Source organism: Amblyomma mixtum, chromosome 2, assembly GCF_055824585.1.
Source record: "Amblyomma mixtum isolate Tamu chromosome 2, ASM5582458v1, whole genome shotgun sequence".
Lineage (NCBI taxonomy): Eukaryota > Metazoa > Arthropoda > Arachnida > Ixodida > Ixodidae > Amblyomma > Amblyomma mixtum.
The window spans coordinates 194,938,273-194,961,590 of NC_143013.1; the positions used below are offsets into that span (position 1 = coordinate 194,938,273).

The following is a 23,318-nucleotide window of genomic DNA, read 5'->3' on the forward strand; positions in this document are numbered from 1 at the left end:
TTAACATTGCACTAAACACTTTTAATGTCACAGCTTTAGAGAGGGCGTTCGGAGGAAAAGCCGTGCACGTTGTCAAACTAATACAGGATTGGTCGACAAGGTTGTGACGTCTCACGTCGAGCTGCGGAACGAAAGTGATTAAAACTCGAATTAAATTGCGTGTATGCTGTCGTACCATGACTGAAATGTCGCTGAGCAGACAAGGAAAGGGAAATGAGTTGCTTGTTATGACAAATGTGAATAAAGCCAACAACCACCGAATCCAAGGAGCATAGTGGAACGTTTCAATACTATGTTTTTGATTTGTGGTGTTGATCAATGTAAGATTAAAACACTAATTTATTTATCGCTTAGAGGCAATTGATTAGAAAGAAAAAGAAAAAAACATATTCCGCCGATGGGATCAGAATTCACGACCTCGTAATTTCGCTCCCGGTTCCCTATGAACTGAAGAAGTAAAGTAAATTTCAAAACAAAATTGGGGTAATTAGTTCGGAAGTCGAGCCATGGGCCTTCGGTTGCGAGTGACAAACCTTACCCCGAGGCCACGGTAGCACGTTTGTTCGACTCACTAAAAGAGCGAAGTAGTGTGTTTTGTTGTTTATCACGTGGTCTAGCATGCCTACCGATGTACGCTAGTTAGTGCATGCAATTAAAAGAAACAGTAATTAAGAAAGAAAGTAGGAAATAACGATGAACGATCTCGTCTCATACACTTAAGATGGAGCTGAAGTCTCCTGCTAATTTTCTTTCCATTGCAGATCTCGCTGCACTCTCATCTATGTAGCGGAGGCTTACTAGACTAGCGCCGGGAGTGCCTTCTTGCCAGGCTACTGCGTATGTGCAGTAGGCGCCCGACCGGTCCGGTATATTTGCATGCCAGTACGCCTTCGCTTTGTTAAAAGCATCGCATTCTCTGAAAAAGAGCAGGCATAGCTAAAATTTTCTATGAGCCGGTTGCACAGTATGGTGAAGAAAGGTGGCTGGCGCGGCTGGACAAAGCTGCGTCGGTCTACTCTGACTACACCGCATACCCGTGAGTAGACACGTGTTTGATTAATATTTAGGGGTACGTTACGATGTAACCATGTCGGCAAAAAAGTCTTACAGAATCTGCATGTGCAAAAATATTGATTTAGCTTGGGGCAGTAAAATGAGCTCATTGCCTGAACTGCCGGAATGTATCAAGGCAGGAGGATTCTGCATCCGTCTTTATCAATGTCAGGCGAATTGGCGCAGAAGCGGTACAAGAACTTTTTTCCTTCCCGAGGACACGCCTACCGTGGAAATTCGGTTCCAATAGCACGTAAGTAAGAAGCTAACAGTCAATCACACCATGATTTTTCCAAACTTTTGCGAGAAATGCGAGACATGAGGAAAGAAGCGAAAACAGAAAAAAATACCGAGGGCTCTTAAGGCTACTTACGTGCTTTCAATGCGAACGCATTGGTACTTTATAGATTTTTATTTTCATTTTATTATTTATTTTCAATTTTTTTCTCTTCTTTTCTAGTGACACACCTATTTTCTCGCATACAGTCCTAAGACAACGCACATATTCTACGTTCACCTTTTTTCGTCAAGAAACATCGCGGTTCTGTGGCCTATGAGTTACGTGCTCGCCTGGCAGTCTAAAATTCATGCGTTCAATTCCCCGCACCTTCACAAGTCTTTGATACCACGGTGACGTCATCTCGGAATTTGGGGACCACTGCTGCTGGTCAACGCCGACGTCGGGTTTCTTTGCGACGAGCCACAAAATGCTTTCGCGTAAATAACCTGTGCGTTCTCTAAATTTCCCTTTTACAGGAAGAGAACACTAAGCTTTTGGTGGAAGCGGTAAAAGTGCAGAATTCCGTCGTCGCCTACTTCACCTCGACCCATGATCCCAGACTCAAATGCCTGACCGCTTGGGTGCCAGTATACGAGCCTGAGAATCACTTCGCCGTCTACCGTTATCACTACCAAGGCCATAATGGAGAACCTGGGTTCGTAAACAACATCTCACGTGCTTTATATACAGCCGAAGGGATTAGCACTGCAGCTTTCGTCGCGTAAAAAAATATATTCTCTTATGCTGTCCATCGTGCCACATGCGAACTGTAATAACAGTCACACCCCTGTTTCGCACCGGTGACAACTTCAGGTTGGCGCGCTATACTTAGGCGCAAGGATTTTAGGCATAAAGAATAGCTAACTTTCGCGGTGATGGGGACTATACAGGAAGAAAATCGGAACTAGTTGGCGGCTGCTTCTTCGACAAAATTTGCATGTTTTGTAAGGGGTAGGAGGCGTTGAAGTTTTGTACTCAGCGGTTGACGGGGGGGAAAAGAGGAAGACAGTAGGCTTCAGTTGTATTCCAGCTTCGATGCCAAGGAACAATCGTCGCCACACCATAGCTCTTATTGTCACCCGAGGATAAATTTGAGATCAGGTGCACACCAGAACGTGGCCGATATACAATCGGATCGTCTAAGGCATACAAGCAACATGACTTCGATAGTTAATGTAAGAGAGTGCGAATGACACATTGGATTGGGCAGACCTGAAGGCATGTGCTCGCCAAATAACTTCACTGCTTAGGTGTCTGTTATATCAAGACCCCTTATGGGGGAGATGATTTTACTCGAGGAGCGCTAAGGGCGAGGCCAGCGCTCTGAGGAGGAAGGAACGCTCCTGGAAGATTGTTGAAGGAAGAAGCAAACTTTTTTTGTGTATATTGTGACGAAGACGAAGCTGGCAGTGGCGCGGGACGGAGCGCCCGCGCTAGGCCAGCGGCCATTAAATCATCTCATAGCCATGGTTCACCACGTCTCATTCTTCGGCTGGCCGCCGCGTAACATTTGGTGCGAGGTGCTGGGGTCCCTTCATCGCCATCCTGGTCACGGAGCTTCGGCGTCCTGGGCCTGCCGTGGACGTCGGCCGTGAGTACCTGGTCAGCGCCGCACGGCCGTGCCCCAGCCCGCCCGACCTGAACCGACCTCGACGCTCACCCCAGCCCCGTCCCCCGCCCGGACCACACTACACGACGACGCAAGACCCGACGGATCCAAGACCCGACGGCCCAAGACCCAACCGACCCAAGACCCCACTGACCCAAACGTGAAGACACCGTCCCCCTGCCTCTGCCGTTCGGTGCGTCCAGAGACCTCGGCCGTCAGCTCCTGGCACCCTACGGCCCGGATGCTTCGTGGACCAGGACTCATTCTCTCATCTTTCTCATCGTGGCGGCCAGCACTGCCTCATCTTCTACATATTGTTCGATCCTTCACTCAAGACCATCGCCATTTCGCCGTCTGTTCGTCACCGATCGGGACGATCGCTCGGAGGCCCCGGGTAGTGTGACGAAGACGAAGCTGGCAGTGGCGCGGGACGGAGCGCCCGCGCTATGCCAGCGGCCATTAAATCATCTCATAGCCATGGTTCACCACGTCTCATTCTTCGGCTGGCCGCCGCGTAACAATATTATTACAGATATCAGAGAGCGCCGAGGCAAGTCTGAACAGTAGAGAAGGACATGTACAGGGCCCACACATCACACACCACACGGGTTCGCCCCGCGCCTTTTATATGGGCGACCAAATTTCATCAGTCCGCAGGAGTCCTTAAGTTGGCAGGCCAGCTACCTCAGGCACAGCACGTGATGTAAAATTCCATCGCCTGCTCTGATAGGCAGTTCACATTGACGCACTTTGGAGGTGGCACCTGAAGTGATGAATGCGGCGACGCCAACTGGCGTTCCCTCCGTTGTATGGAGAACGGCTCGACCGGCGCATGACGTCTCATACTGCCCCGCAGGAACGGTCACAACAGAGACAAATATGTTGAACACAGCTACCTGCTTTTCTAAGCACTGCCTTAATATGGTTCCTCCCACTTTGTGTGTGTTGACGTGTGGGCAGAAACCCTATCCGATATCTTGTCATTATTTTGTCCTGCTTCTTTTTCTCCATAGGGCTGACGTAGATTACTGCGTTAACATGACTGCGACGGAGTCCTTTACGTTCGGTTTCAGCCCTTGCGAAGGTAAGCATTTATGCGTTCCGCCTCAAACCCTATTTGTTTTGTACTCCTGCGCTAGGCTCATTCTGATTCTCAGCCGGTCCGGAGTGCTTGTGACTCTTTCTGTTACACGAGCCTTGTTGCGTGTACAAGCTACGAGCCGAAAATATTTTCGGTTTTATTTTATTTTTGTCTGATATGCTGTGTAAAGCGCTTACCAAAAAGGGAAAAAATTCTCAGGACCATTAAGATTCCAATGAGAAATTTGAGTGAAGTACTGTAGGCTCAGTTTGCCTTGCTGGATCGTCGGTACGTCTCACGACGATATTAGTTCGATAATAGTAATAGATGATGAAGAAACGTTGTTAGCAAAGCTTTAAAAGGTGCTAGTTTGTCGTACATCTTAGCACAGGAGTGCGCGAACTGCATTACAGGAGGGACGACACAGGACAAGTGCTATCGCCGTCCTGTGTCGTCCCTCGTGTAATATAGTTTGCGCACCCGTACGCTAAGAAGACAACGATGTGCAATGTGCAGCGCGAGAGTGTGTTGCATTTTAACACGAGGCGTCATCGGCTGCTGGGATAGAATAGTGCTCTCGTGCAGTGACGAGCGAAGCTGATGTGTTAGTGGTGCTGCGGGTTTGAAGCACAGCCGCGGCAACGTTTATTGTTATTTATTCATTCTTCGGCTATTCTACAGGGACGGCGGCGACACGTTTGAATTCACGAACGGGTGAATAAGAACTGCGCTCTAAAATTCTAGCGTCAATCGTAGTGGACTATCGCAGAGGTTGCCGAATTGCAATGCAAGGCGTTAATACGTACCCACCTGTGTGTAACACAAATGCAAGTGTTTCATTGTTATTCCTTCAAGAACGTAAGCCGAACCTCAATGCGGAAACCTCAGTGATAGACGGGTGGGCACATATTTGCGGATTTTGTTCGACAGCGCGTTTGTGGGCAACGACCCGAGCGCGCGCTTCCAACCGCATATAACGGGCCCTGGCCTTCCGCCTTCAAGCAGCATCCGCCAGACGTTTTCAGGCATTTAATGGCCTCTTATGACCGTCTGTCACGTTGGTAAACACGAAGGTTGCACGAAGCGTGGGTGGCGTACAGGGGATGATTGCGTGTTCGGGGGTGAGCGCAAGACTCATCCGAAGCCGACGACTGCAGCGCAATGTGCGTGCGCTCATTTCGTCGTTGCCAGTGCACCGGAACTGGGGCGCAGCTGCTACTAACAACGGACCATAGAACTTTAGTCGAACGCACTTCGAAAAGCTCTCACCATAAACTTGGTAGCGGACAAACGTTCAAAGCTTACGCATCTATTCTTAACAGTGTACAGAGCGTACGTTTCGCGGGACGTGTGGAATAACTCGTAAACTGAGCACTACGTGTTTCCTTGTGCCTTTCAGAGGGCCCCATTTCTGTTGCGGCCCAGGCGTACTACTTCAACGGAAAGAACTGCTTTATTGGTCGATTCCCTCTTCTAGGCAGCGACTGTAAGTCACATTAATAATTATAAGCTGTCAAACTCGCGCTGCACGTGCATATGATATAGTGCTAAGCAGTTGGCGGCCCAAGTTCGTTGATAGCACTTTTGACTTAGCTTCTGCGGCATGTCCACAGTTATTGCCGTTGTCTTTCGTGAAGGTACCCGAAAATTTTTTCGGGCGATCAATGAGATTGACAGGGGCCGAGAGCAAATCTTTATTAAGCGAATACAGAGGACTCAATGCGATTGGTGCTGAGATAAATTACTTGAAATTTGAGCTCGGATTTTCTCCGCTTTACCGCTAAATGTACTTTGGATCGCCGGTACATGAATACGCGGGTGCGAAAAATGCTACTTTTACCACGCATTAAAACATTTTTTAACAAACGACTTATAGAAAAATTGCCCGTGAGGACTTGGCACCAGAGGAAGGGCATTTTTAAGGCGAAAGCCTTTAATGTTTCGTACTGTCGTGACCAAGACATGTTAGCAAATGTGTCCGCGAATCGGATGCATGCCTTATCTGAGCATATGAAAATCAATAGCCAATCGATACTTAATCGGGTGCAATCGAAAGACATCAGAAAATGATATCAAGTGATTTCATGATTATATTATTGCACTTATTGATTAATTGGTAGTTAGTAGTAGTTAAGAAGTGGCATATGGGACTGTGTACTGCGCCTGCCCCTTAACTAACGCTAATTAATGTACAAGTTAAGGTCACGTTAACTATCACTAACCATACATTACCTAGTATCACGAAATGTGCTATTCATGCTTAACTATCATTAACCATCACTAATGATTAGACGTTTCTAGGCGTTTCATAGAGAGTTCCATCACTTCACAGTTCAGTGACAGGACATGATGGATGGCATTAGAACAATGGTAAAGACTAATTCGCTTAATTAACCTTTCTAGTCAGACCAGATAAATAAATAAAACCGAGTAGGAAATTGGCCGAGTTGGGGAATCGAACCAGGGTCTCAAGAGCGCGAGACGAGCACGCTAACCACTCCGCCATGCCAGCCTTATGGTTTGAAATGAACAAAGGCGCGTCTAGCTAATACGGCGTCTTCGTTCACTCCCATCTTCCTCCCTTCCCTTACTGCGAGGTTCAGGTGTCCACCGAGATATGCGAGACAGATACATTTCCTTTCCTCAAAAAACAATTTACCGTCGAGCAAGGCGTAGAGTCGAGCGGGCGATGGCGTTCTGTGGACTCCCTGGCAGCGTTGCAAGGCGCTCTCACGTCCCACACTCAGAGGCGAAGCTTAACATCTTAACCACACATCAGTGATACAAGCAGCAACACTGCGCTTAAGGCTTTCGCCTCACCGCACTTTAGATCAGCAAAGTGCCCCCCTGATTTTTTGTTTGGTTTAGTTTGGTTTATTAGGGTCTAACGTCCCGAAGCGACTAAGGCTATGAGGGACGCCGTAGTGAAGGGCTCCGGAAATGCCGACCACCTGGGGTTCTGTAACGTGCACTCTGTCGCCTGCGAACTGCCGCATCTGTGATTCTCCTGAAACAATTGAACATTGCGTCATAAATTGCAAGGACGCATTTAATTTCTGGGATGTCTTGTAACGGCCCTCGATAAAGCGAATCTATTTGTCTTCCCAAACCTTACGATATCTTGCCGGAGTGCGATATGTTGGTGAACATCTTGATGTGTTTTTCTCGAACGGACTACACATCTTATGGAAAACTAGAAAGATGCAACGGCCCTGTGAATCAGTCGTGTCGTTGAAATATTGCTTTCAAATGATTGTTCACCTGAGAGAACTGTGTGAACAGACAGATTTTGCAGTGGCATTCCCTTTTGTAGGCGTTCTCAGCCGTAACTCCTGTCTAGTGCTGTGCTCTTCTGCCTTGTTTTAGATGTCGTTTGTGCCGCTTGTTAAGAGCTTTGTAAATGGTGCATGTAAAGACTAGACAGTGATTCGATTCCCACCGTGGGTACGAAATTTGTCTGTTTATTCAGCTGTTGCTCTTTTCGCATGAATGCTTGCATCCAAATGGGCAGAACTTCAGACGAACAGTTGCGCATAAGGGATGACTCGCGTCAGACTCGCGATTCGTGTCAAGCTTTATTTGACAGCTTTTCCTGCGCCTCCGCTGTGTGTACGTTTTCGAGGCATAAATAAAGAAAGAATTTGAATTTGAATATAATTTGAGAGACTAATGGTTCCAGTCTTACTTTTTATTTAAGAGAGGTAATATTGGTTGTTGCTACGCAGTTCCTCCCCAAAAGAACGAACTTTTCGTCCATAAAAGACGATAAATCTCTGTGTACGTACGTAGCTCGTGCTGCATTCTTAAATCAAGCCGTAGCACTACGGGCGGAATTTGGTCTTTTAACCGGGCACCTGAAGACGTTGAAGGTAAACGTCGCTACAGCTTCCCAGGCAAAACGGATCCACAAAGCGACTGCGCTTGCAGTGATATATAGGTGCCCGCCACATTTCGAACTCTAAGGGTTTACGTTAACTGTTGCGCTTTACGTAAAGTAAGTTTGCGTGGATAAGGTGGCCGCAGCTGGGACAGGGTCCGGCTAATTGAAGAGATCTAAGAGACGCATTTAGCCTGAATCGGGCATAGCGAGGCTGATGATAACGAGGCTTTAGTGACGGCGTGGGATATATGCGAGAGTAAACTTCTATGCACGTTCGCGAACCCACGCCGTCGACAGCGTGCTCGAGACCTTCTCCGGGCTTGCATCCAGGACCATAGAGAGAGCGCGAGAAGATGCGATGAAGATGCGCTGTGTCTGAGCGCCTGCGCTCATTCAGAGGCTACTGAGGAGAAAGTGGTTCATGATCTTTGTCAGACATTACATTTTTGGAGGCGTCATACGCTATCCTCCGACTACAGCAGCAGGATTAGTCATTGAATCAGCTACCATATGCGCTCGTTGGCGACAAGTACGCCTGTGCATATTCATCATCTGGCCGAAGCGATATCGCCTGTTTGGGATTGAACACATAAAACACTTTGTGCGGTGTAAAAAAGAAATTACACGAAAGACATCGATGTCTTGGGGAAAGTTTTACATTCGGGAGACGGGTAGGAGCATTAATGCGAGGTTGAAGGAACACCTTTAGAGATGCCAAGAAGTCACGCACCCTAAAATTGAGTTGCATGTTGGCGCAAGAATGACTGCGACCCTGCATTACTAACAGTCTTGCCTGTAGCACCTGGTACGCATGCTCTCAAGCATGCGTACCAGGTGCTACAGGGAAGATTGTTAGTAATTTTAAAAAATAGGCTTTTTTAGGGAAATATATGGCTGTTACGGCATAGCATTACCATTGTTAGCGGGCACCAAAAAGCCGATGAATTATCTTGAGTAATAAGCTAGTTTACTTGTATCTAAAAATCAACTTTTTAGCTATCACAGCGGGGCAACCGGTTGCAATTTGAGATTTGTAGCCCGTAGTTAGTAATAGGCATATAGATTTATAGAAAATGCGATCATCTTCGGCGCTCTGGCTCGACAAAATTTGGCTACATCGGGCCAAAATACATGCGCTTTCCAAAAGCATACAGCAAAGCCACCTTTCCGGTGTGCGGTACTAGTCAGAAAGGTCAAATTTTTACAAGCCTCAGCGTTAAGGGTAATCACGTTTTTTTAGTTTCAGAAACTTACTACTATTACTAATGACCGGCTAAAAATCTTTAAATGTAACTAGGAGCCTAACTCTAGCAATTATAAAGTTAATTATTATAAATTAGTCAACCAGCTCAGAACCTAAAGTGACTCACTGCTAATATTATGCCCGAAAAGTCATATTTTTACCTCAGAAAACCTATTTTTGAGAATTACTTAAAGGTTTCCCTGAAACGCCTGGTTTACCTTTTGTAAGGGAATACTAGAGACGTCCTTATTAAAGCCTAGAATCGAGCGTCAGTGAGTCAATTACGATCACGGAAAGCGAGGTGGAAATCATTGGACCCGCACAGTACGGCCGGCTTGCGCCGCTGACCGTTTTTTTTTTATTTTCTTCTTTTCGCATCCTTTCGCTTCTTCCTCTTTTGCTTGCTTCTGATACGTTTGATGAGTGTGCGTCAAGATGCAGCAATGGGTGTGATACACAGCTAGAAATTAGGTAATCTTTAAATGCGTCTTCACTTTCTCTTTTGTCCTTGTGGTAGCCACGAAGCAACGAGCAGAAACGCGAATTTTCAACAAACTCAACCTCATAGCGCCGTTGATATCTGGCCTTCATTCTACACTAGGCGAATATTCACCGTTTATCTTGAGCGCAGATGGCACGCTGCAGCTATAACAGTCATGCTTTATTTATTGGCGCCATATAAATACATGAAGCGAAAGGCCAGCAGTAAAAGCTGACACAATCGACAGCTTGATAAAGCCGCAGGCCACCTTACACACTCGATAGCATCAAGGAAGCAAAGAAATGATATGTCTCTTAATTGATATAAAGCAGGAGAAGAAATAACTAAAACGCATTAGCAATTTATTTCTCATGAAATAATTAGTATGGACATAAGCAGAAGTGCGTTGAAATGACGTTAGGAAGAGCTAGGCAAGCAGTTTCACTTACAGGCAGGAATAACAAAACCTACAAATGCGATGACAACGAGTCAAGGAAAAGTAACAAATAAATGAAGCGCATTTGTTGCTTCAAACAAAATACCCATCAAAACTAAACACATACAAGTGGTGGAATCAGGATGAAAACGCGTAGAAAAGCACAAATGCTAAGAGAAGTGGCCTAGTAGGTATGAAAATTCAGGCGGAGTCTTTTAAACGTCATCTTTGCAAGTTGTATATTTTAATGATTTAATCGTTTAACTAACCGGATGAATTTATTCTGGAGTGTTTGTAGGCCGTAAGCTGTTTTAAACGGTCATTTAGGCAACCGTTTTACATATATCCTCAAGCCAAACATCGTGGGGTAATCACTGCCTAAATCAATTCGGTGCAGTGCGATTGTGCACTGGAAATGATGCAGCTGGGAGCCCGTAAAGTGGGGCGAAGATACCGCTCACGCTTGGAGTGTTGTGAACTGCTTGGGTCTTAATATCTGGCGCTCAAACTGTAAGTGCCGGTCCTGAGGTCCTATTAAGAACATTTCGCGACTTCCTGTCGCACTGTGGAAGCGACATGAAAGGCGATAGCTGGCACGCCTTCCACTCTTCATGAAATTCCCTTGACAGAAGTTAGGGTCAGTGAAGCCCCCCCCCCCCCCCCCCCCCCCGCCAAGTCTCTCCTAAATTAGCCAAAAACGGCTGCCCGCACTTCCAGAATTCTTGTAGCAACTTCATTAATAACTAAATGAGTCGTGAGTTATTTGCGAACGCTAGTTTCTTGACGACAGATCCTCTCCTCAGTTCTCTCTAGGAAGTAAGAATGACAAATTTAGCACCAGAACCTGCTCTCATCAATTGTTTATTTCATTTTTTTTTCGTCGCGTCGACAATTAGGTAGGCAGATGTTCATCAAATTGCCTCTTTCTTTTTCCTGTAGATTGCCTCCTATGGATGAAAACAGCCTTCAAGGATTCTGTGCCAGAAGAATGTGTGGCTGAGTACGGTAGGCTGTGCGGCCAGGAGAGGTATGCCCTCTATGACAAAGACCAATGCTCTTAACTGTGCTTTTAATGATTCTGTTGTTCTGCTGAAAGCTAAAATTAATTTTTTCTCATTCGTGCCGATAATAAAACTTCTAAGTCATGGCTTGTTTCATTCGCCTTGCTTACATCTTTCTATTTGGAGGTGACCCTGAATGGACACATACAGCAGTGCAGTTTCCTTTTACTTGTCTGAGTACGACTGTGATTATTGGTTGTAGATAGCTCCCACTGCTCTAGCTGTCCTTGCTACGTTTTTTTCCGATATTGTGCATCGAGGTCGGATTTCCGCTAAACAATACAAATACGCTGAATTCTGTTTTAAATATCTTGTTTTTATAAAAAACACGCGAGTATTCTTGAAATGCGGCCCACAGCTTGCTGCCTCGTGAGTCTTAGTTACACTCGCTCAAAGGAGAAAATGTCCAGCTATGTGTCGTATGCGGGGCTGCGACGTCCGTGAGAACGAGCAGGCGGAAGGCTGTGCGTATGCGTATGTGTGTGTGCGAGCTATGTGTTGCGCCACTCTGTTCGAATTGGCGCTAGACGGACGGGTAGCACCGGAGGAAAGACGCTGGCTGCGGTAAAGCGCCGCTTTTGAAAGGGACATGTGGTTTTCCAACGATAACCATCAACGGGGCCAGCCTGTTGGCGAAATGAAAGTGTGCTTAATGGCCATGGCTATAGAAGAACTTGACAGGCGCTCGTTGACGCCTTCAGGAGCGTCGACGGCGAAAGAGCCGCTCAGCGCCGAGGACCCCGAGGTGAAGGGAATGTTTGCGGTTTATGGGGGTTTAACGTGGCAGAGCGACTCAGGCTTTGAGGGACGCCTCAGTGGAGGACTCCTGATAATTTCGACCACCTGGGTTCTTTAACGTGCACTGACATCGCACAGTACTCCGGCCTCAAGCACTTCGCCTACATCGAAATGCGGCCGCCGTGGCCGGAATGGAACCCGCGTCTTTCGGGTACGCAGCCAAGCGCCATAACCACTGCGCCACCGCGGCGGCCATTAAGATCAGGCTTCTAGAAGATGCAGTATAACCAGGGAGGCAAGAATACAGAAAGGACACGGGTACCGTGTCGACAGACAGCACTCTGGTCGAGAAGTTGTACCGAAGTTGCACACGGATGTAAGAAAATTTGTTATACAGAATTGTTTGTTGTATTGCAGCTGAATTCAGAAAGCAAAAGAAAAGAGCTGTTGCTACTGTTTGGATGCCAGGGGTGTGGTAAGAGAGTGTTGACGTTGCGTTAAATACCTCAGTTGTGCATTTTCATGCATTTCTCCATGACTTATGCGCCTCTGCAGTCCGGGAGGCCCCACTCACTGCCAAATTTCGTCTACTAGCTTACCACGGTTCACTCTCATCACCAGGTGATGCTGGCTACTTGCTAGACGAAGGATAATAAGGGCTGGTTGGAGCATTTTGAAGGAAAAGAAGTAAAAGCGCTTCCTGAAGCCACACAGGTTCATTTTGTGTCAACCGGAACGCATGAGTGGCAGTTCTATCACTGCAGTCCGCTAACAGACTGCATGATACCCTGCTCTCCTCTCAACCCAGAGCGGCTGCCCAACGATATCATGACAACCAAGGTTTTAAAAATACATTTCAATTTGAGTTCGTCGAACGTAGCAACAAACGTTCCTGGTGATCGTGGAACCGAATGCCCCGCGCTCTCGGCTGGGCTCATTTTAAAGCTAATCGCGAAATTTCAAGTTAAAGCGTGGAAAGTTACTAGAACATCCTGGAAAAACGTAGAATAGGCTCCGCCTGGATAAGATCAACGAAGATAAAACTCTGGCGCGTATCGCACCACAAAAAAAGCGATAAAGCGGCGTGCCGGCAGCTTTGAAGAATAAAAAAGCAATCACTACGAAAATTCGCGGCAATAGTTTTCTTTGGCTAACAGCCAAACTGTTGCTTCCTTGATTTCGGCTGAGGATGTGGAGAAGACGGGTTAGACATGGTGGGTCCGCTGCCTTTCAGGATTACTTCAACTGAATCCACCATCTAAGCATCATGAGTGATTTGAAGATCATCTGAATTTCCGGACCTATGAATGGGAGAAACAGCACTAATTTGTTCCTGCCGCTGAGAAAATACAGACAAGGACCGTTGGGTCATTAACGATGGCATGGGTATCATTACAGAGATAGCTGCAATTTGCGTGGCTTGCGTAATCTGCGCTGCCAGAGCGTTAGGTATGCACTCTGTGACGGTGACGGATCTTGTCAATCATTTTAGCCATAGAGGTTTCCACAGCAGCCACTACAGCCTGAGATATAGATGAATACAGTGACATTGCTGAACGGGCTGACACACCTGCACAGCCGTGTGCTCTCTGGTTTCTGTGATTGCTTCGCGCTGCCAGCAGTGTTTGCGGTCAATAATTTTGAGAAATTGTGACTCATAAGCCCGAGAAGGACAATCCGAAGAATTTGCAGCGCGAGCACTGCTACAATGTCAAAACTATTTTTTTTGTCCTAAGGATGAATTCAATGGATGGTCGTTGCCGCATTCGCAACACCGCAAGGTGGACTTGCAACCAACAGCCCTAAATAGCGATAACTCCAGCAATTGTTGCACTGTAGTGGCTTAGACGGAAGCGGATCTACACGGAAGATTAAAGGCCATGCTTTTATTTCTGACTGGCAGGCATTACCCGCAAACGTTGCATTAACCGATTCCTTGGCACCGGCACATTGTTCACTTCCCAGCACAGCAATATAAGGGAGCAGCACCTGCCGCGGAGTGCAGGTCGTGGTTATCAACCGGAGACAAGGAAGAGTCTACACAATGAACCAGCCCTTTTATGGAGGACAGGTGAGAAGGAGTGAAGCTGCTTGCCGGGAGAGACCCAAAATGACGGGCCGTTTAAGAGATTCTTCACGCAGGAGAGCTCTGGTGAACGGGACAGGTTCCTACCGGGTCCAAACTGCCTTACCTCAGTAAATGACCTATAGAGGGAAGTGGCTGCCTGGACAGCAGCTCGAACAGCCCCTTGGTTGTTCATTTTGATGACACCACCATCCTTTGGCTCCAGCGCCACAGGAATGCTGCGGACGCCTGAGGGTCAAGCTTCAAGAGGCCTCTCATAAGACGATACGGAATCCGACTTGGGGAAAGTCCTCTGGCCCGAAGACTGCGTAGACATTACCTCGGATTTACGAACTCACCGCATGCGTTATCCACACAAGACAAAAGGCGCAGGTGGAAAACCATAACAGGACCAACCACTGGATACTTAGCCGTTCCGCGCCTCAATCAAGCTTGCGTCGTGGCGTGTACCTTATGCACTCATGACGATGATCATGATGTCCTCAGGCCAAATGGCACTATGCACGCATAGAATCCCGGCAGACGTCTTTTGTTTCTTCTTCAGCGGGCCGATTTATTGTTTCCGATTCGCCTGGCTGTCTTCTGCACAGAGGCATTTTTTTTATTATTCTTCTTGGTAATCTAGGCGCAGAAACGCGCCTGAGTGGCTAAATCTATTCTGTGAGAGATGTCGGCTCGACTTTTTTCAGAGTAGATGATATGAAAGAAGTTATAATGGCGCTTTTCACACCTCGTAGTGGCCCGAAGCTCAACGCACAAAGATTCTACGTACATTGCGGGCCGTGAAGGCAAGATTCGCGCTTAAGCGTGGAAATTAAATATTTATGTTTTAATTCCTGGACAAGAAAACTGGAGGGTGAGCCTTGGGCCGCCATTCAAATTTTATGAAAGCGGCAATTTCTTGCAAGCCTGATTTATTCCACACGAACATCAGATTATGATTGACGTACTATCGGGAACAAAAGTGGTATACTCCTCGCCGCGGGAGCCGGACCAACGGAAAACTGCGGCAAAAGCACGAAACATTGAAACGAGCCAAGCGATATGCCTGCTCATAATAAAGGTCACGCACTGCCTGTCTTGATCCCAGATTCCGCCTGTAGATGGCATTGCATACGCAGTTTTCCGTTGCTCCGGCTCCCGCCGCGTCCACATCAATACGCAATAGTCCACATCAATACGCACCTATTGTAAAAAAATGTTTTTTTTTGTTTTACAACAAAGACGTAGTAAAGAAATTTCGAATTTTACCTTCGTGTGGAAGCCTGTAAGAAAGATTGAGTGCATATACGTGGATGTTTTTTCACAGTCAAAATTCAGAAGTCGGGATTTCTCAAGATAGTGAAGAAAGCATGCAAGTTTACTTACAAGTTATAACTGTCGCGAAATACTCCAGTCTGTGCATCCCTCGGGAAAAAAATAAAGGCCACACCTCACAGATCAGCTTTTCTTAGTAGATTAGGCTCATCTTAAGAGTGGGTGTCCGAAGTCAAAATGCTGTGTGCGCGAGAGGGAAGCCAGTAAACTAAAGCAACAGAAACGGGCCCCGAAGGAGGAAACAGGGTATAGGCGTCTAGGCGGGGGGCCCTATAGCGCCCGGCGACGCTATAAAGCGCCGGCGCTAAGATCGGCGTTACAGCGCGCGTTAGAAAGAGAATAAAGTCGGACAGCGCGTGCTCGTGGCGCACGCCCGGCACGGGCAGTCCGGAACTAGAAGCCTGCCACGCTGGTCGTCTCTGTCTGGCGCTCCGCTGCGACCCCGCAAAATCCTCAACAAGGGAAACGGGGATAAGTGTGAAATACGCTGGGTGGTCGTCAAAGATAATTGCCCTCGCGCATGCTCTGTTCAACCCCTTTGGCACGTCATTTTTCATTTCTATCGGAAATAAATATTTTTTCCACCTAAAGGGGATCCAGACCTTAAAGGCGCACTACAGAAAATTCCAAGCTCGTTTTTTTTTTTTTTTTTTACCGCGGGAACTCGAGCTATGCTCTCGAAGCATTCTTAGAAGCTGCTAATTATTGTCCTGCGCGGCCGTTTTCCTTACCAAATCGAATTAACCTTCCCAGCTCCCACCTTTTTGTTAGCCCGACTCTGAAATTAGGAGGAGTCACGCAACGCGTGGAGTGCCTTTCAGCCAGCCGTGTGGCTATTTGCCGCTCGGCCACTGGCGGAGTGATACGTAAAGCAGAGTCGACGCGGATTTCTATTCCCGTGAGCATAGTTTGCGGCTGAAACTATTTATTCACGAAAACTTAAAAACAACATAAAAGCGAACGCGACGGGCTGAAAGGCACTCCACGCGTTGCTTGACTCCTCTCTCTTTTGGAGGTGAGTTAAAATAAAAAAACTCGGGAGCTGGGACCTTTAATTCGGTTTAATAAGGAAATAAGCCACCGAGGACAATTAATCGCAGTTTTTAAGAAAGCTCGAAACGTGTTCATTGAGTTCCCGCTGTAAAAAGAAAAGCTCAGAATTCTCTTTAACGCACCTTTAAGACAAATCGTTTGTTAGTTTTACAGTGGAGAGTACTACGGTCGATTTCTTGCAGGGTTGTGCAAAATTTCGTACATTTTCGCAACTGTTAAACATAGCAACACCTGAATTCACAACACAAAGTAAACACCCGAGGCATCGTGGAAATAATTTATATTTTTATGTATGTACGTCACTGTTTAATGGCCAGAAAGTTGCCTTACTACTGGCGGCGAAATGTTTCCACAGAAATCGAGGACGGCGTGCTACTAAGCTCTATGTTTGGCGATATATTAATTACTGCGTTTGCTATGTGGCGTAAAAAACAGCTTATTTGCGAGGTGAAGAATGTGAAGTTTACCTAAAATAAAAAAAACACTGATAGATGCAGTTCGCTCTCAGAAAAAAAAAAACTGCTGGTTGGCTTTGTACACAACTGTGCACTTATGTAGTGTGTCAAAGGCAATACAGATTATCGTAGACATCGCTTCAAATCAATGCAATCATTTGTGAAATCTAGGCTCGTATTCTTTAATATCCATTTCATCTTCGTTCTATTTGGTACTCTCTCATAGGCCGCTGCCGTGATTACCGCAGGGCGTTGGTGCAGACTTCACGCTCATCTGAAAAACATACCGTTGATGCCGCCTGCTTGCGTAAACACGTCTCGAGCCAATGTCATAGTGACCAACCGGCGCCGACGCTTACAAGTGATGGAGCGCGACGATGCGTTTGTCATGCCTGACGAGCTTTATCGCCGCTAAGACAGTCGTGGCGAGAAGAGTGGGAGTCGCTTGTCTCACGGATTGGCGCAGCGTGGTCCGTGTGACAGCCTAAGTGAATGCGGTGGCACGGGGCTGGTTAACTGCAGCGTGGCGACCCGACCGGCTGGGTTTATGATTGGCAATTCACTTTCCTACCTGCTGCTGTTTTCGCCAAATCGGCGTCACGTGCAAATCAAAATGAAAAATTAATCGGTAGAGAAAATGGCCCCTCACCCCTTGCGAAAGTTACACGGCCGTGCGCTGCTGGAAATAAAGATGGTAACCACACAACGAAGGTCAGTATTTCACGGAAATATCCCGGAATCCTGTGCGTGCATAAGGCGCCCCCAGCCAGGGAGTGATCCGGTGTCAAAGCCCTCAGATCGACAAGCCACGGATAGATAAAAGGAAGGCCGAGGAGGGCATTCATGCCCAGCCTTCGTTTGACGGTGGGGAGTGCATGCCAAATACGCCTTTCTTGCGGTTCCTTGGGCGTTGTGACTACTGTGCTGAGCGAGCTTAGACTGGCGGAGTGAAGCGCAGACAAATCTTGTCCATTTGAGGGGGTACTATTTTTCTCCTGTTTACAAGGAAAACAACTGCACTCTCTCTGCAAATGGATAAGATGGTCTGCGAACCTGCAGAGCCTTGCACCAGCTGAGCGTCCATCATGCCTCACGATAAGGTATTGAGAACCGTCGTGCCAGCGCGTCACTGCATTCCCTATTGGCACGCCTCCCCGATGAAGCTATCTCTAGAGGGTATCAGCTGTGGTAAATTTTCCGCTATATACACCTGCATTACACGGCTTTGTAAACTTAATTTGTCGCCATTAATTACCATGTACAGCGGACGAGCACAACCATCGACCGTGCACTCTCTGGACGTTGGTTATGCGACCACCTACAACTTAAGCCCAAGGAACGTGCAAGCGTTTGAACTTAAATGCAGAGAGATGAAGACGCTTGGGGTGTGGTTTAGCTTTAATACGTGTGCCTGGTCTGTCTATGAATAGCACACCACTGCTTGCACAGTCAAGGAAAAGCCGAACAGCCCACGAAACATTTCGTTATGGTCTGCTCTCGCGATTTCCAAAGAAAAAGAGTACGCAGCTGTTCAGCAACAACATGCAGCTAGTCTTCATGACTAGTCGAATAACATGAGCAGAGAAGGGAGACCTCAAGTATTTACCACGTGTCCAGATTCTGCAGGAGCGTTTTCGAGAGTATGCGCATCATGTTCGAGCATTAACTTTCAAGTCGACGACCACATTAAAGCCGGGACCAAACATTCCGCACCAAATTGTCAGTAAATGTCCACCAGCAACGATACATACCTGTACGTATCATTGAGTAAACGAGCTTCCGGCTCTGTCTCATTTTATAACTATTGTGTTCTTTCATACACACACATAGCCACTTGGTCAGAACAGTTTGCACCGTTCCGCCATCGGGTTCATTGGCGTGCCGGTTGCGCATGCAAAGACGCGAGCAAATTCCGGCACGTGGCGAAGTATGTCATTGCAGTCTGCTTCGTCCGCGACGCGCGCCAAGGTACCGAGGCACATTGTGTAGCAGTACGCTACGAAAAACAGCTTCGCTCCGACGTAGCGTTCCAGTCCGGGCAGACGGTGATGAGTGGCTTGCCAAAGGCTACGGTAGGCGTCCAGCAATGGCCCGGCGGCGATCGCGTTCACTGCAGCCGTGTCAGATACTCTTCTTCCTCCTGTCCATCTTGCGGAAGCGTTAGCCACACATTCCATAAACTGTTTGACATCCTCAACGGGATGGTCGTCCTTATAGGTGCGCACAAAGTAGTCGCTGGTTGCTCGGGCGAGTTCCGCTCCGACTCCGGCGTAGTTCATCTCCACGATGGCGTCCCTGTCGAAAAGCGGGAAGGAGAACACGTACGGCAATAGCACGGTATCGTTCATCCACATATAGAACCGTAAGTTCTCGATAGCAGCGTAAGACACAGCGGATGGGGTCGAGCTGAGCGGGCCAGCGCCGTTGATCCAGTTCTGTACGAGCGAGTCCGACATGTCGGCTGTCAGAGCTGTCGCATGGCTGTCGCTCTCCGAGGAATCGTTAAAGACTCGAAATACATTACTCGTAGAGTTCCAGTCTGCGATGAAAGAATAGTTGGCACTAAATGCCGGCCAACGCCGCAGTCGATCGTAGAAATACTGGCGAACGGCCAGCACCATGTCTTCGGCTTGGGCTCGGGCGTTGCCGGCAAGCATGTTTTCGATGTAAGCCGAAAACACGGCGTTCCCCGACAGAATATAAGCTCGGCTATAGCAGAATGCACCGTAACGAAGCTCCGCTTCCTTGGCACCGAAGAAGTTCAAGATCAGTTGGCGATTTGCATAAAGCGCAGCCAATTGAACAGTCATCCAGGATAGCAGAAGATGCATTGTTGGGTGGCTGATCTCCGCCCAGAGCTGGAAGAATGCTGGGACATACGAAGTGAGCTCAGTTCTCAAATTCACAGGCTCTGTAATATTGATTGAAAACAAGCCCAGTAGTGATTTCCAGCGTGCCTCTGTGAGTCCGGGCACGGTACTGTAAAGCACTGAATTGTTTACAGGCAGCGGCTCACTACTCGTTGCGTAGTTTTCGTTCAACTTTATTATAGCGTACTCTTCAGCTTTCAATAACTCCGTTATTTGCGCTACCCTTCCGACGGAGCCGCTATCTTTCGTGCCAAATGCATTTCGTAAATATTGCACATAGGAAATGCTCTCGTCAACATTGGACCTTATCTCCACGTACTTGTTCACCATGAGTATTAGATCTGTTGGGTAGTGGAACAGGATGTCGGTGCCGTTCTTGTGCGGGGTCACTGCCATAGGAAGCATAACGGACCAGTGGAGCCTCAGTGCCACGTTCAGGAGCAGATGCAATGTGTCAGGCTTCTTGGCCATGGCCGGCCAGACAATACCGGCCTGACTGAGCGCCATCTTGACCTCTGGCAGCTCGTCTCGTTCGCCCGTTAGGACTTGGTCGCAGCTGCGATAGAAGCGGGCTGCCCGCTGGAGCCTGTTCTGGCCGACGTCCGGGATGACGATGGACCTCACCAGGCGGGACATTCGGTCGAAGGCTGCCGTGAACGCCTCCTCTCGCACGGACAGCGCGCGCTTCTTATTCCATCCGTGGCACACGTGACCCGCGAAGTCCTGGCATGGGTCGATGGAGTCGTTCATGGAGTCAAGGAGCCACCTGGAGTACACCTTGCAAGCGACGCTTGAGCACACGTTGTAGGTTGTCTCTGGTCTTTTGTCAAAGAAGCGCAGGTACAGCAATGCGCCCAGGACGAGTACGGCGGTAGCTATCAGCGAGGACACCCACTTCAGTGTCGAGGGGAGCTTCGTTTCAGCCGCTTGCTGTATGAGGAGAAAGAAAAATCAATTGCGGACTGCAAAACCAATGTGTCACTGCGCAAGGGAAGACGTGCTTTCGAACGATTGAGAAGTTGCGCCGATTCTTGCGTTATCAAGGGAACAACTCTCGATGTTATTTATTAAACCTGTATTGATTTTCTGCGCACGCCGAAAACAGACCCCCTCCCCAGTGCTCTTGAGGACGAGTAAAACGCCGGTAAGCAAAGCATCCGGGACGACCACGGGCTTTGTCCGCAGTCGGGAGCACCGCCCTCAATATCACAGGTTAGGTGGCCAGTTTTTTCCTCCTCTGCACCAAACACGGAATCTACACAAACCACCAAACTCAAGGCTGAAATATCACGACTTAAAACACGGGTAGTTCTGTAAACCCCAAAGCCCACACCACATCCACAAGCTGCGGCAAACCAGTCGCGCAACCCATACATGCCGTCTTCAGTAACGCCCCCAATGAACAATTCGACACCTACAAACACCCGCGCCCTTCACTACTGCTCAGAATATTGGATCGCATGAAAAACGATATCTTGCAGGCCATACCGCAGCAACACTCACAATACCAACAACTAATGCAGCAGCAAATGGCCACCTTCCAGCAACAGATTCAGCAACAGCCGGTTACTATGGAGCAAAAACTCCAGCAGCAGATGCAGGAGATGTACACCACTCTCAAAACTTGCATAGACCGCCTACCGTGTAAACAAATCCCATCTGTTGACCCCCCTAGTGGGCCCCACCAACGCCGCATGTGTTGGCCGTCGGAATTAAGTAATTCGGAAAGTCGGGACAGCTTCCCAGCATTAGACAACCACCCTGGCGCCCAATAAAGCATCGAGGAACTGCCATTGTCCTCCTCCTAAAGCGGCATCTCTTCTCCACTATATACATTCCGCCCCAGTCCCCCGCATAGGTCATTTGCCTTCAAGAAGTTGGCAAAGAGCCAAACCACATTATTCCCCGAAAGGCCAGCAAGAAAAGTACGTTCATCCTCATTGTGTACAGTCGTCCTCAGCAAAAACAAGCTCCGTTTGGCCCCGTACTCTCGGAGCGCCACCGTACAGCCCAACGTAATTGTCTCGCGGTACTTGGCGACTTTAATGCTCGCCACACCTCCTCGGCTTACCGAGTCGATAAATCCATAGGGACCACTCTCCTGGACGCCGTGGACGCCACACACCTTACCCTAATGACCGATTTCTCAGTCCGCACAAGATTAGGCAACAGTGTCTTCCGTGACACTCCTCCGGATCACTTTCACTAAGAATGTCCCCCGCCCTACCTGGACTAACCTAGGGGAAACAAGTGATCACTACATACTATCAATCAGCGTACTGTCCCCACAGCACCGGATTCCCCCCGGTAGCATCAAGATCGCCATTTGGGAAACCTACAGAGCCGGGCTCCAGATTCCAGCTCTATTACTAATATCGCAGCACGGACCCAGACCCTTTGTGGCACCCATCGATAGCACACGCAAGCCCTCCAACAGATCGTTGGCAACCCCGCAGTCGACCTTCATATCCTTAATTTTGGAAGATCCGTCATAGCCTGCTGAGGAGACGACGCCGACAACGACATGATCGCGCCTTCAAAAAGTGCATAGTGCAGCTTACCTTGCAAGTCCAGGACGGCGCAACGCAACTCTCCACACAAAACTGGCATCAATTTGCGACTATCCCCTTGGAACTCTGAGTGCTCCCAAAACATGGGTCATACTGCGCAGCCTTCTACACCCTGAAGCAACAAAGGCGTCTACCAAGAGACCCTTGCAAGCAGCAGCCTATAAATTCACCGCCACTGACCAAGAAATGGATATCCTCCGCCCCCAATATTTCGGCGCTCGACACCCACTTACATCAACTGCCACTTACACCCGCCACAGCAATCCGGAACTCGTTGCTGTGAAGCTGAAGGCTGCGCAAACATGGGGCGAACCACAAAGAAGAGACACAGAGACACACACAGGCGCCTGTGTGCATCTCTGTGTCTCTTCTTTTGTGGTTCGTCTCATGTTTGCGCAAACTTCGCCTTCACAGCAATATATACCAACTAGGACAACCCGAAGTTTTATTGAAAATCCGGAACTCGTCGCGCCAAAAACTTCTGAAGCGTTCTTTGCAGCTGCCGGCACTCGCAGCTGCTTAGTGCCCCAGGTGCCGAGAAAATCACGAACGGATTGTTACACAATCTCTTTTATAATTCTCTTCAAGAACTTACCCAATACATCAATGATGAACTGGGGAGCCAAGGCAAAATACCCCCTCAGTAGAAACACGCAGAAGTGATACTCATCCCCAAACCCAGCAAGGCACACTCCCTCTCTGCTCTGAGGCCCATGTCACTCACCTCCTGCTTAGGCAAGCAATACGAGCGAATCACCCAAACACGCCTGTGCAACTGTGCAAGAACACGCCTGTGCAAGAACGTAAGTTCTTATGTGAAGGTAGTATACCCCATTCAGCTTAAGTGACGTTCCACATAACTTGGACAGAAGGGAAACTATGAATTATAGATTTTATGTGCATCAATATAATACAGACTGTCAGCTTTAGGGTCACATTAGCACTACAGAAAAGTTGGAAGGAACACTTAAGCTCCGCCTGTAGAGCTAATGCACATATATGGGAATATGGTGATCCTCAACTTTACATTCATAGGTGCCTGGGACTCCTCACACCACTCCTTGGGCAATGGTGCTCTGTTTGAAGGATGCGTCACTGCCCTGAG

The 23,318-nt window shown here is 48.0% G+C and overlaps 1 protein-coding gene across 1 annotated transcript in view; it reads left to right on the plus strand.

Annotated features, from left to right (window-relative positions):
* Nucleotides 1–11,140, plus strand: part of LOC149362027 (uncharacterized) — a 40,446-nt gene extending 29,306 nt beyond the window's left edge. Inside the window, exons 2-5 of the mRNA XM_089569639.1 lie at nucleotides 1,810–1,988; nucleotides 3,956–4,026; nucleotides 5,423–5,509; nucleotides 11,003–11,140. Coding sequence (XP_089425765.1) covers nucleotides 1,810–1,988; nucleotides 3,956–4,026; nucleotides 5,423–5,509; nucleotides 11,003–11,124 — 459 coding nt within the window. The 3' untranslated portion in view covers nucleotides 11,125–11,140. The remainder of the gene's footprint in view (nucleotides 1–1,809; nucleotides 1,989–3,955; nucleotides 4,027–5,422; nucleotides 5,510–11,002) is intronic.
* Nucleotides 11,141–23,318: the final 12,178 nt, after the last annotated feature.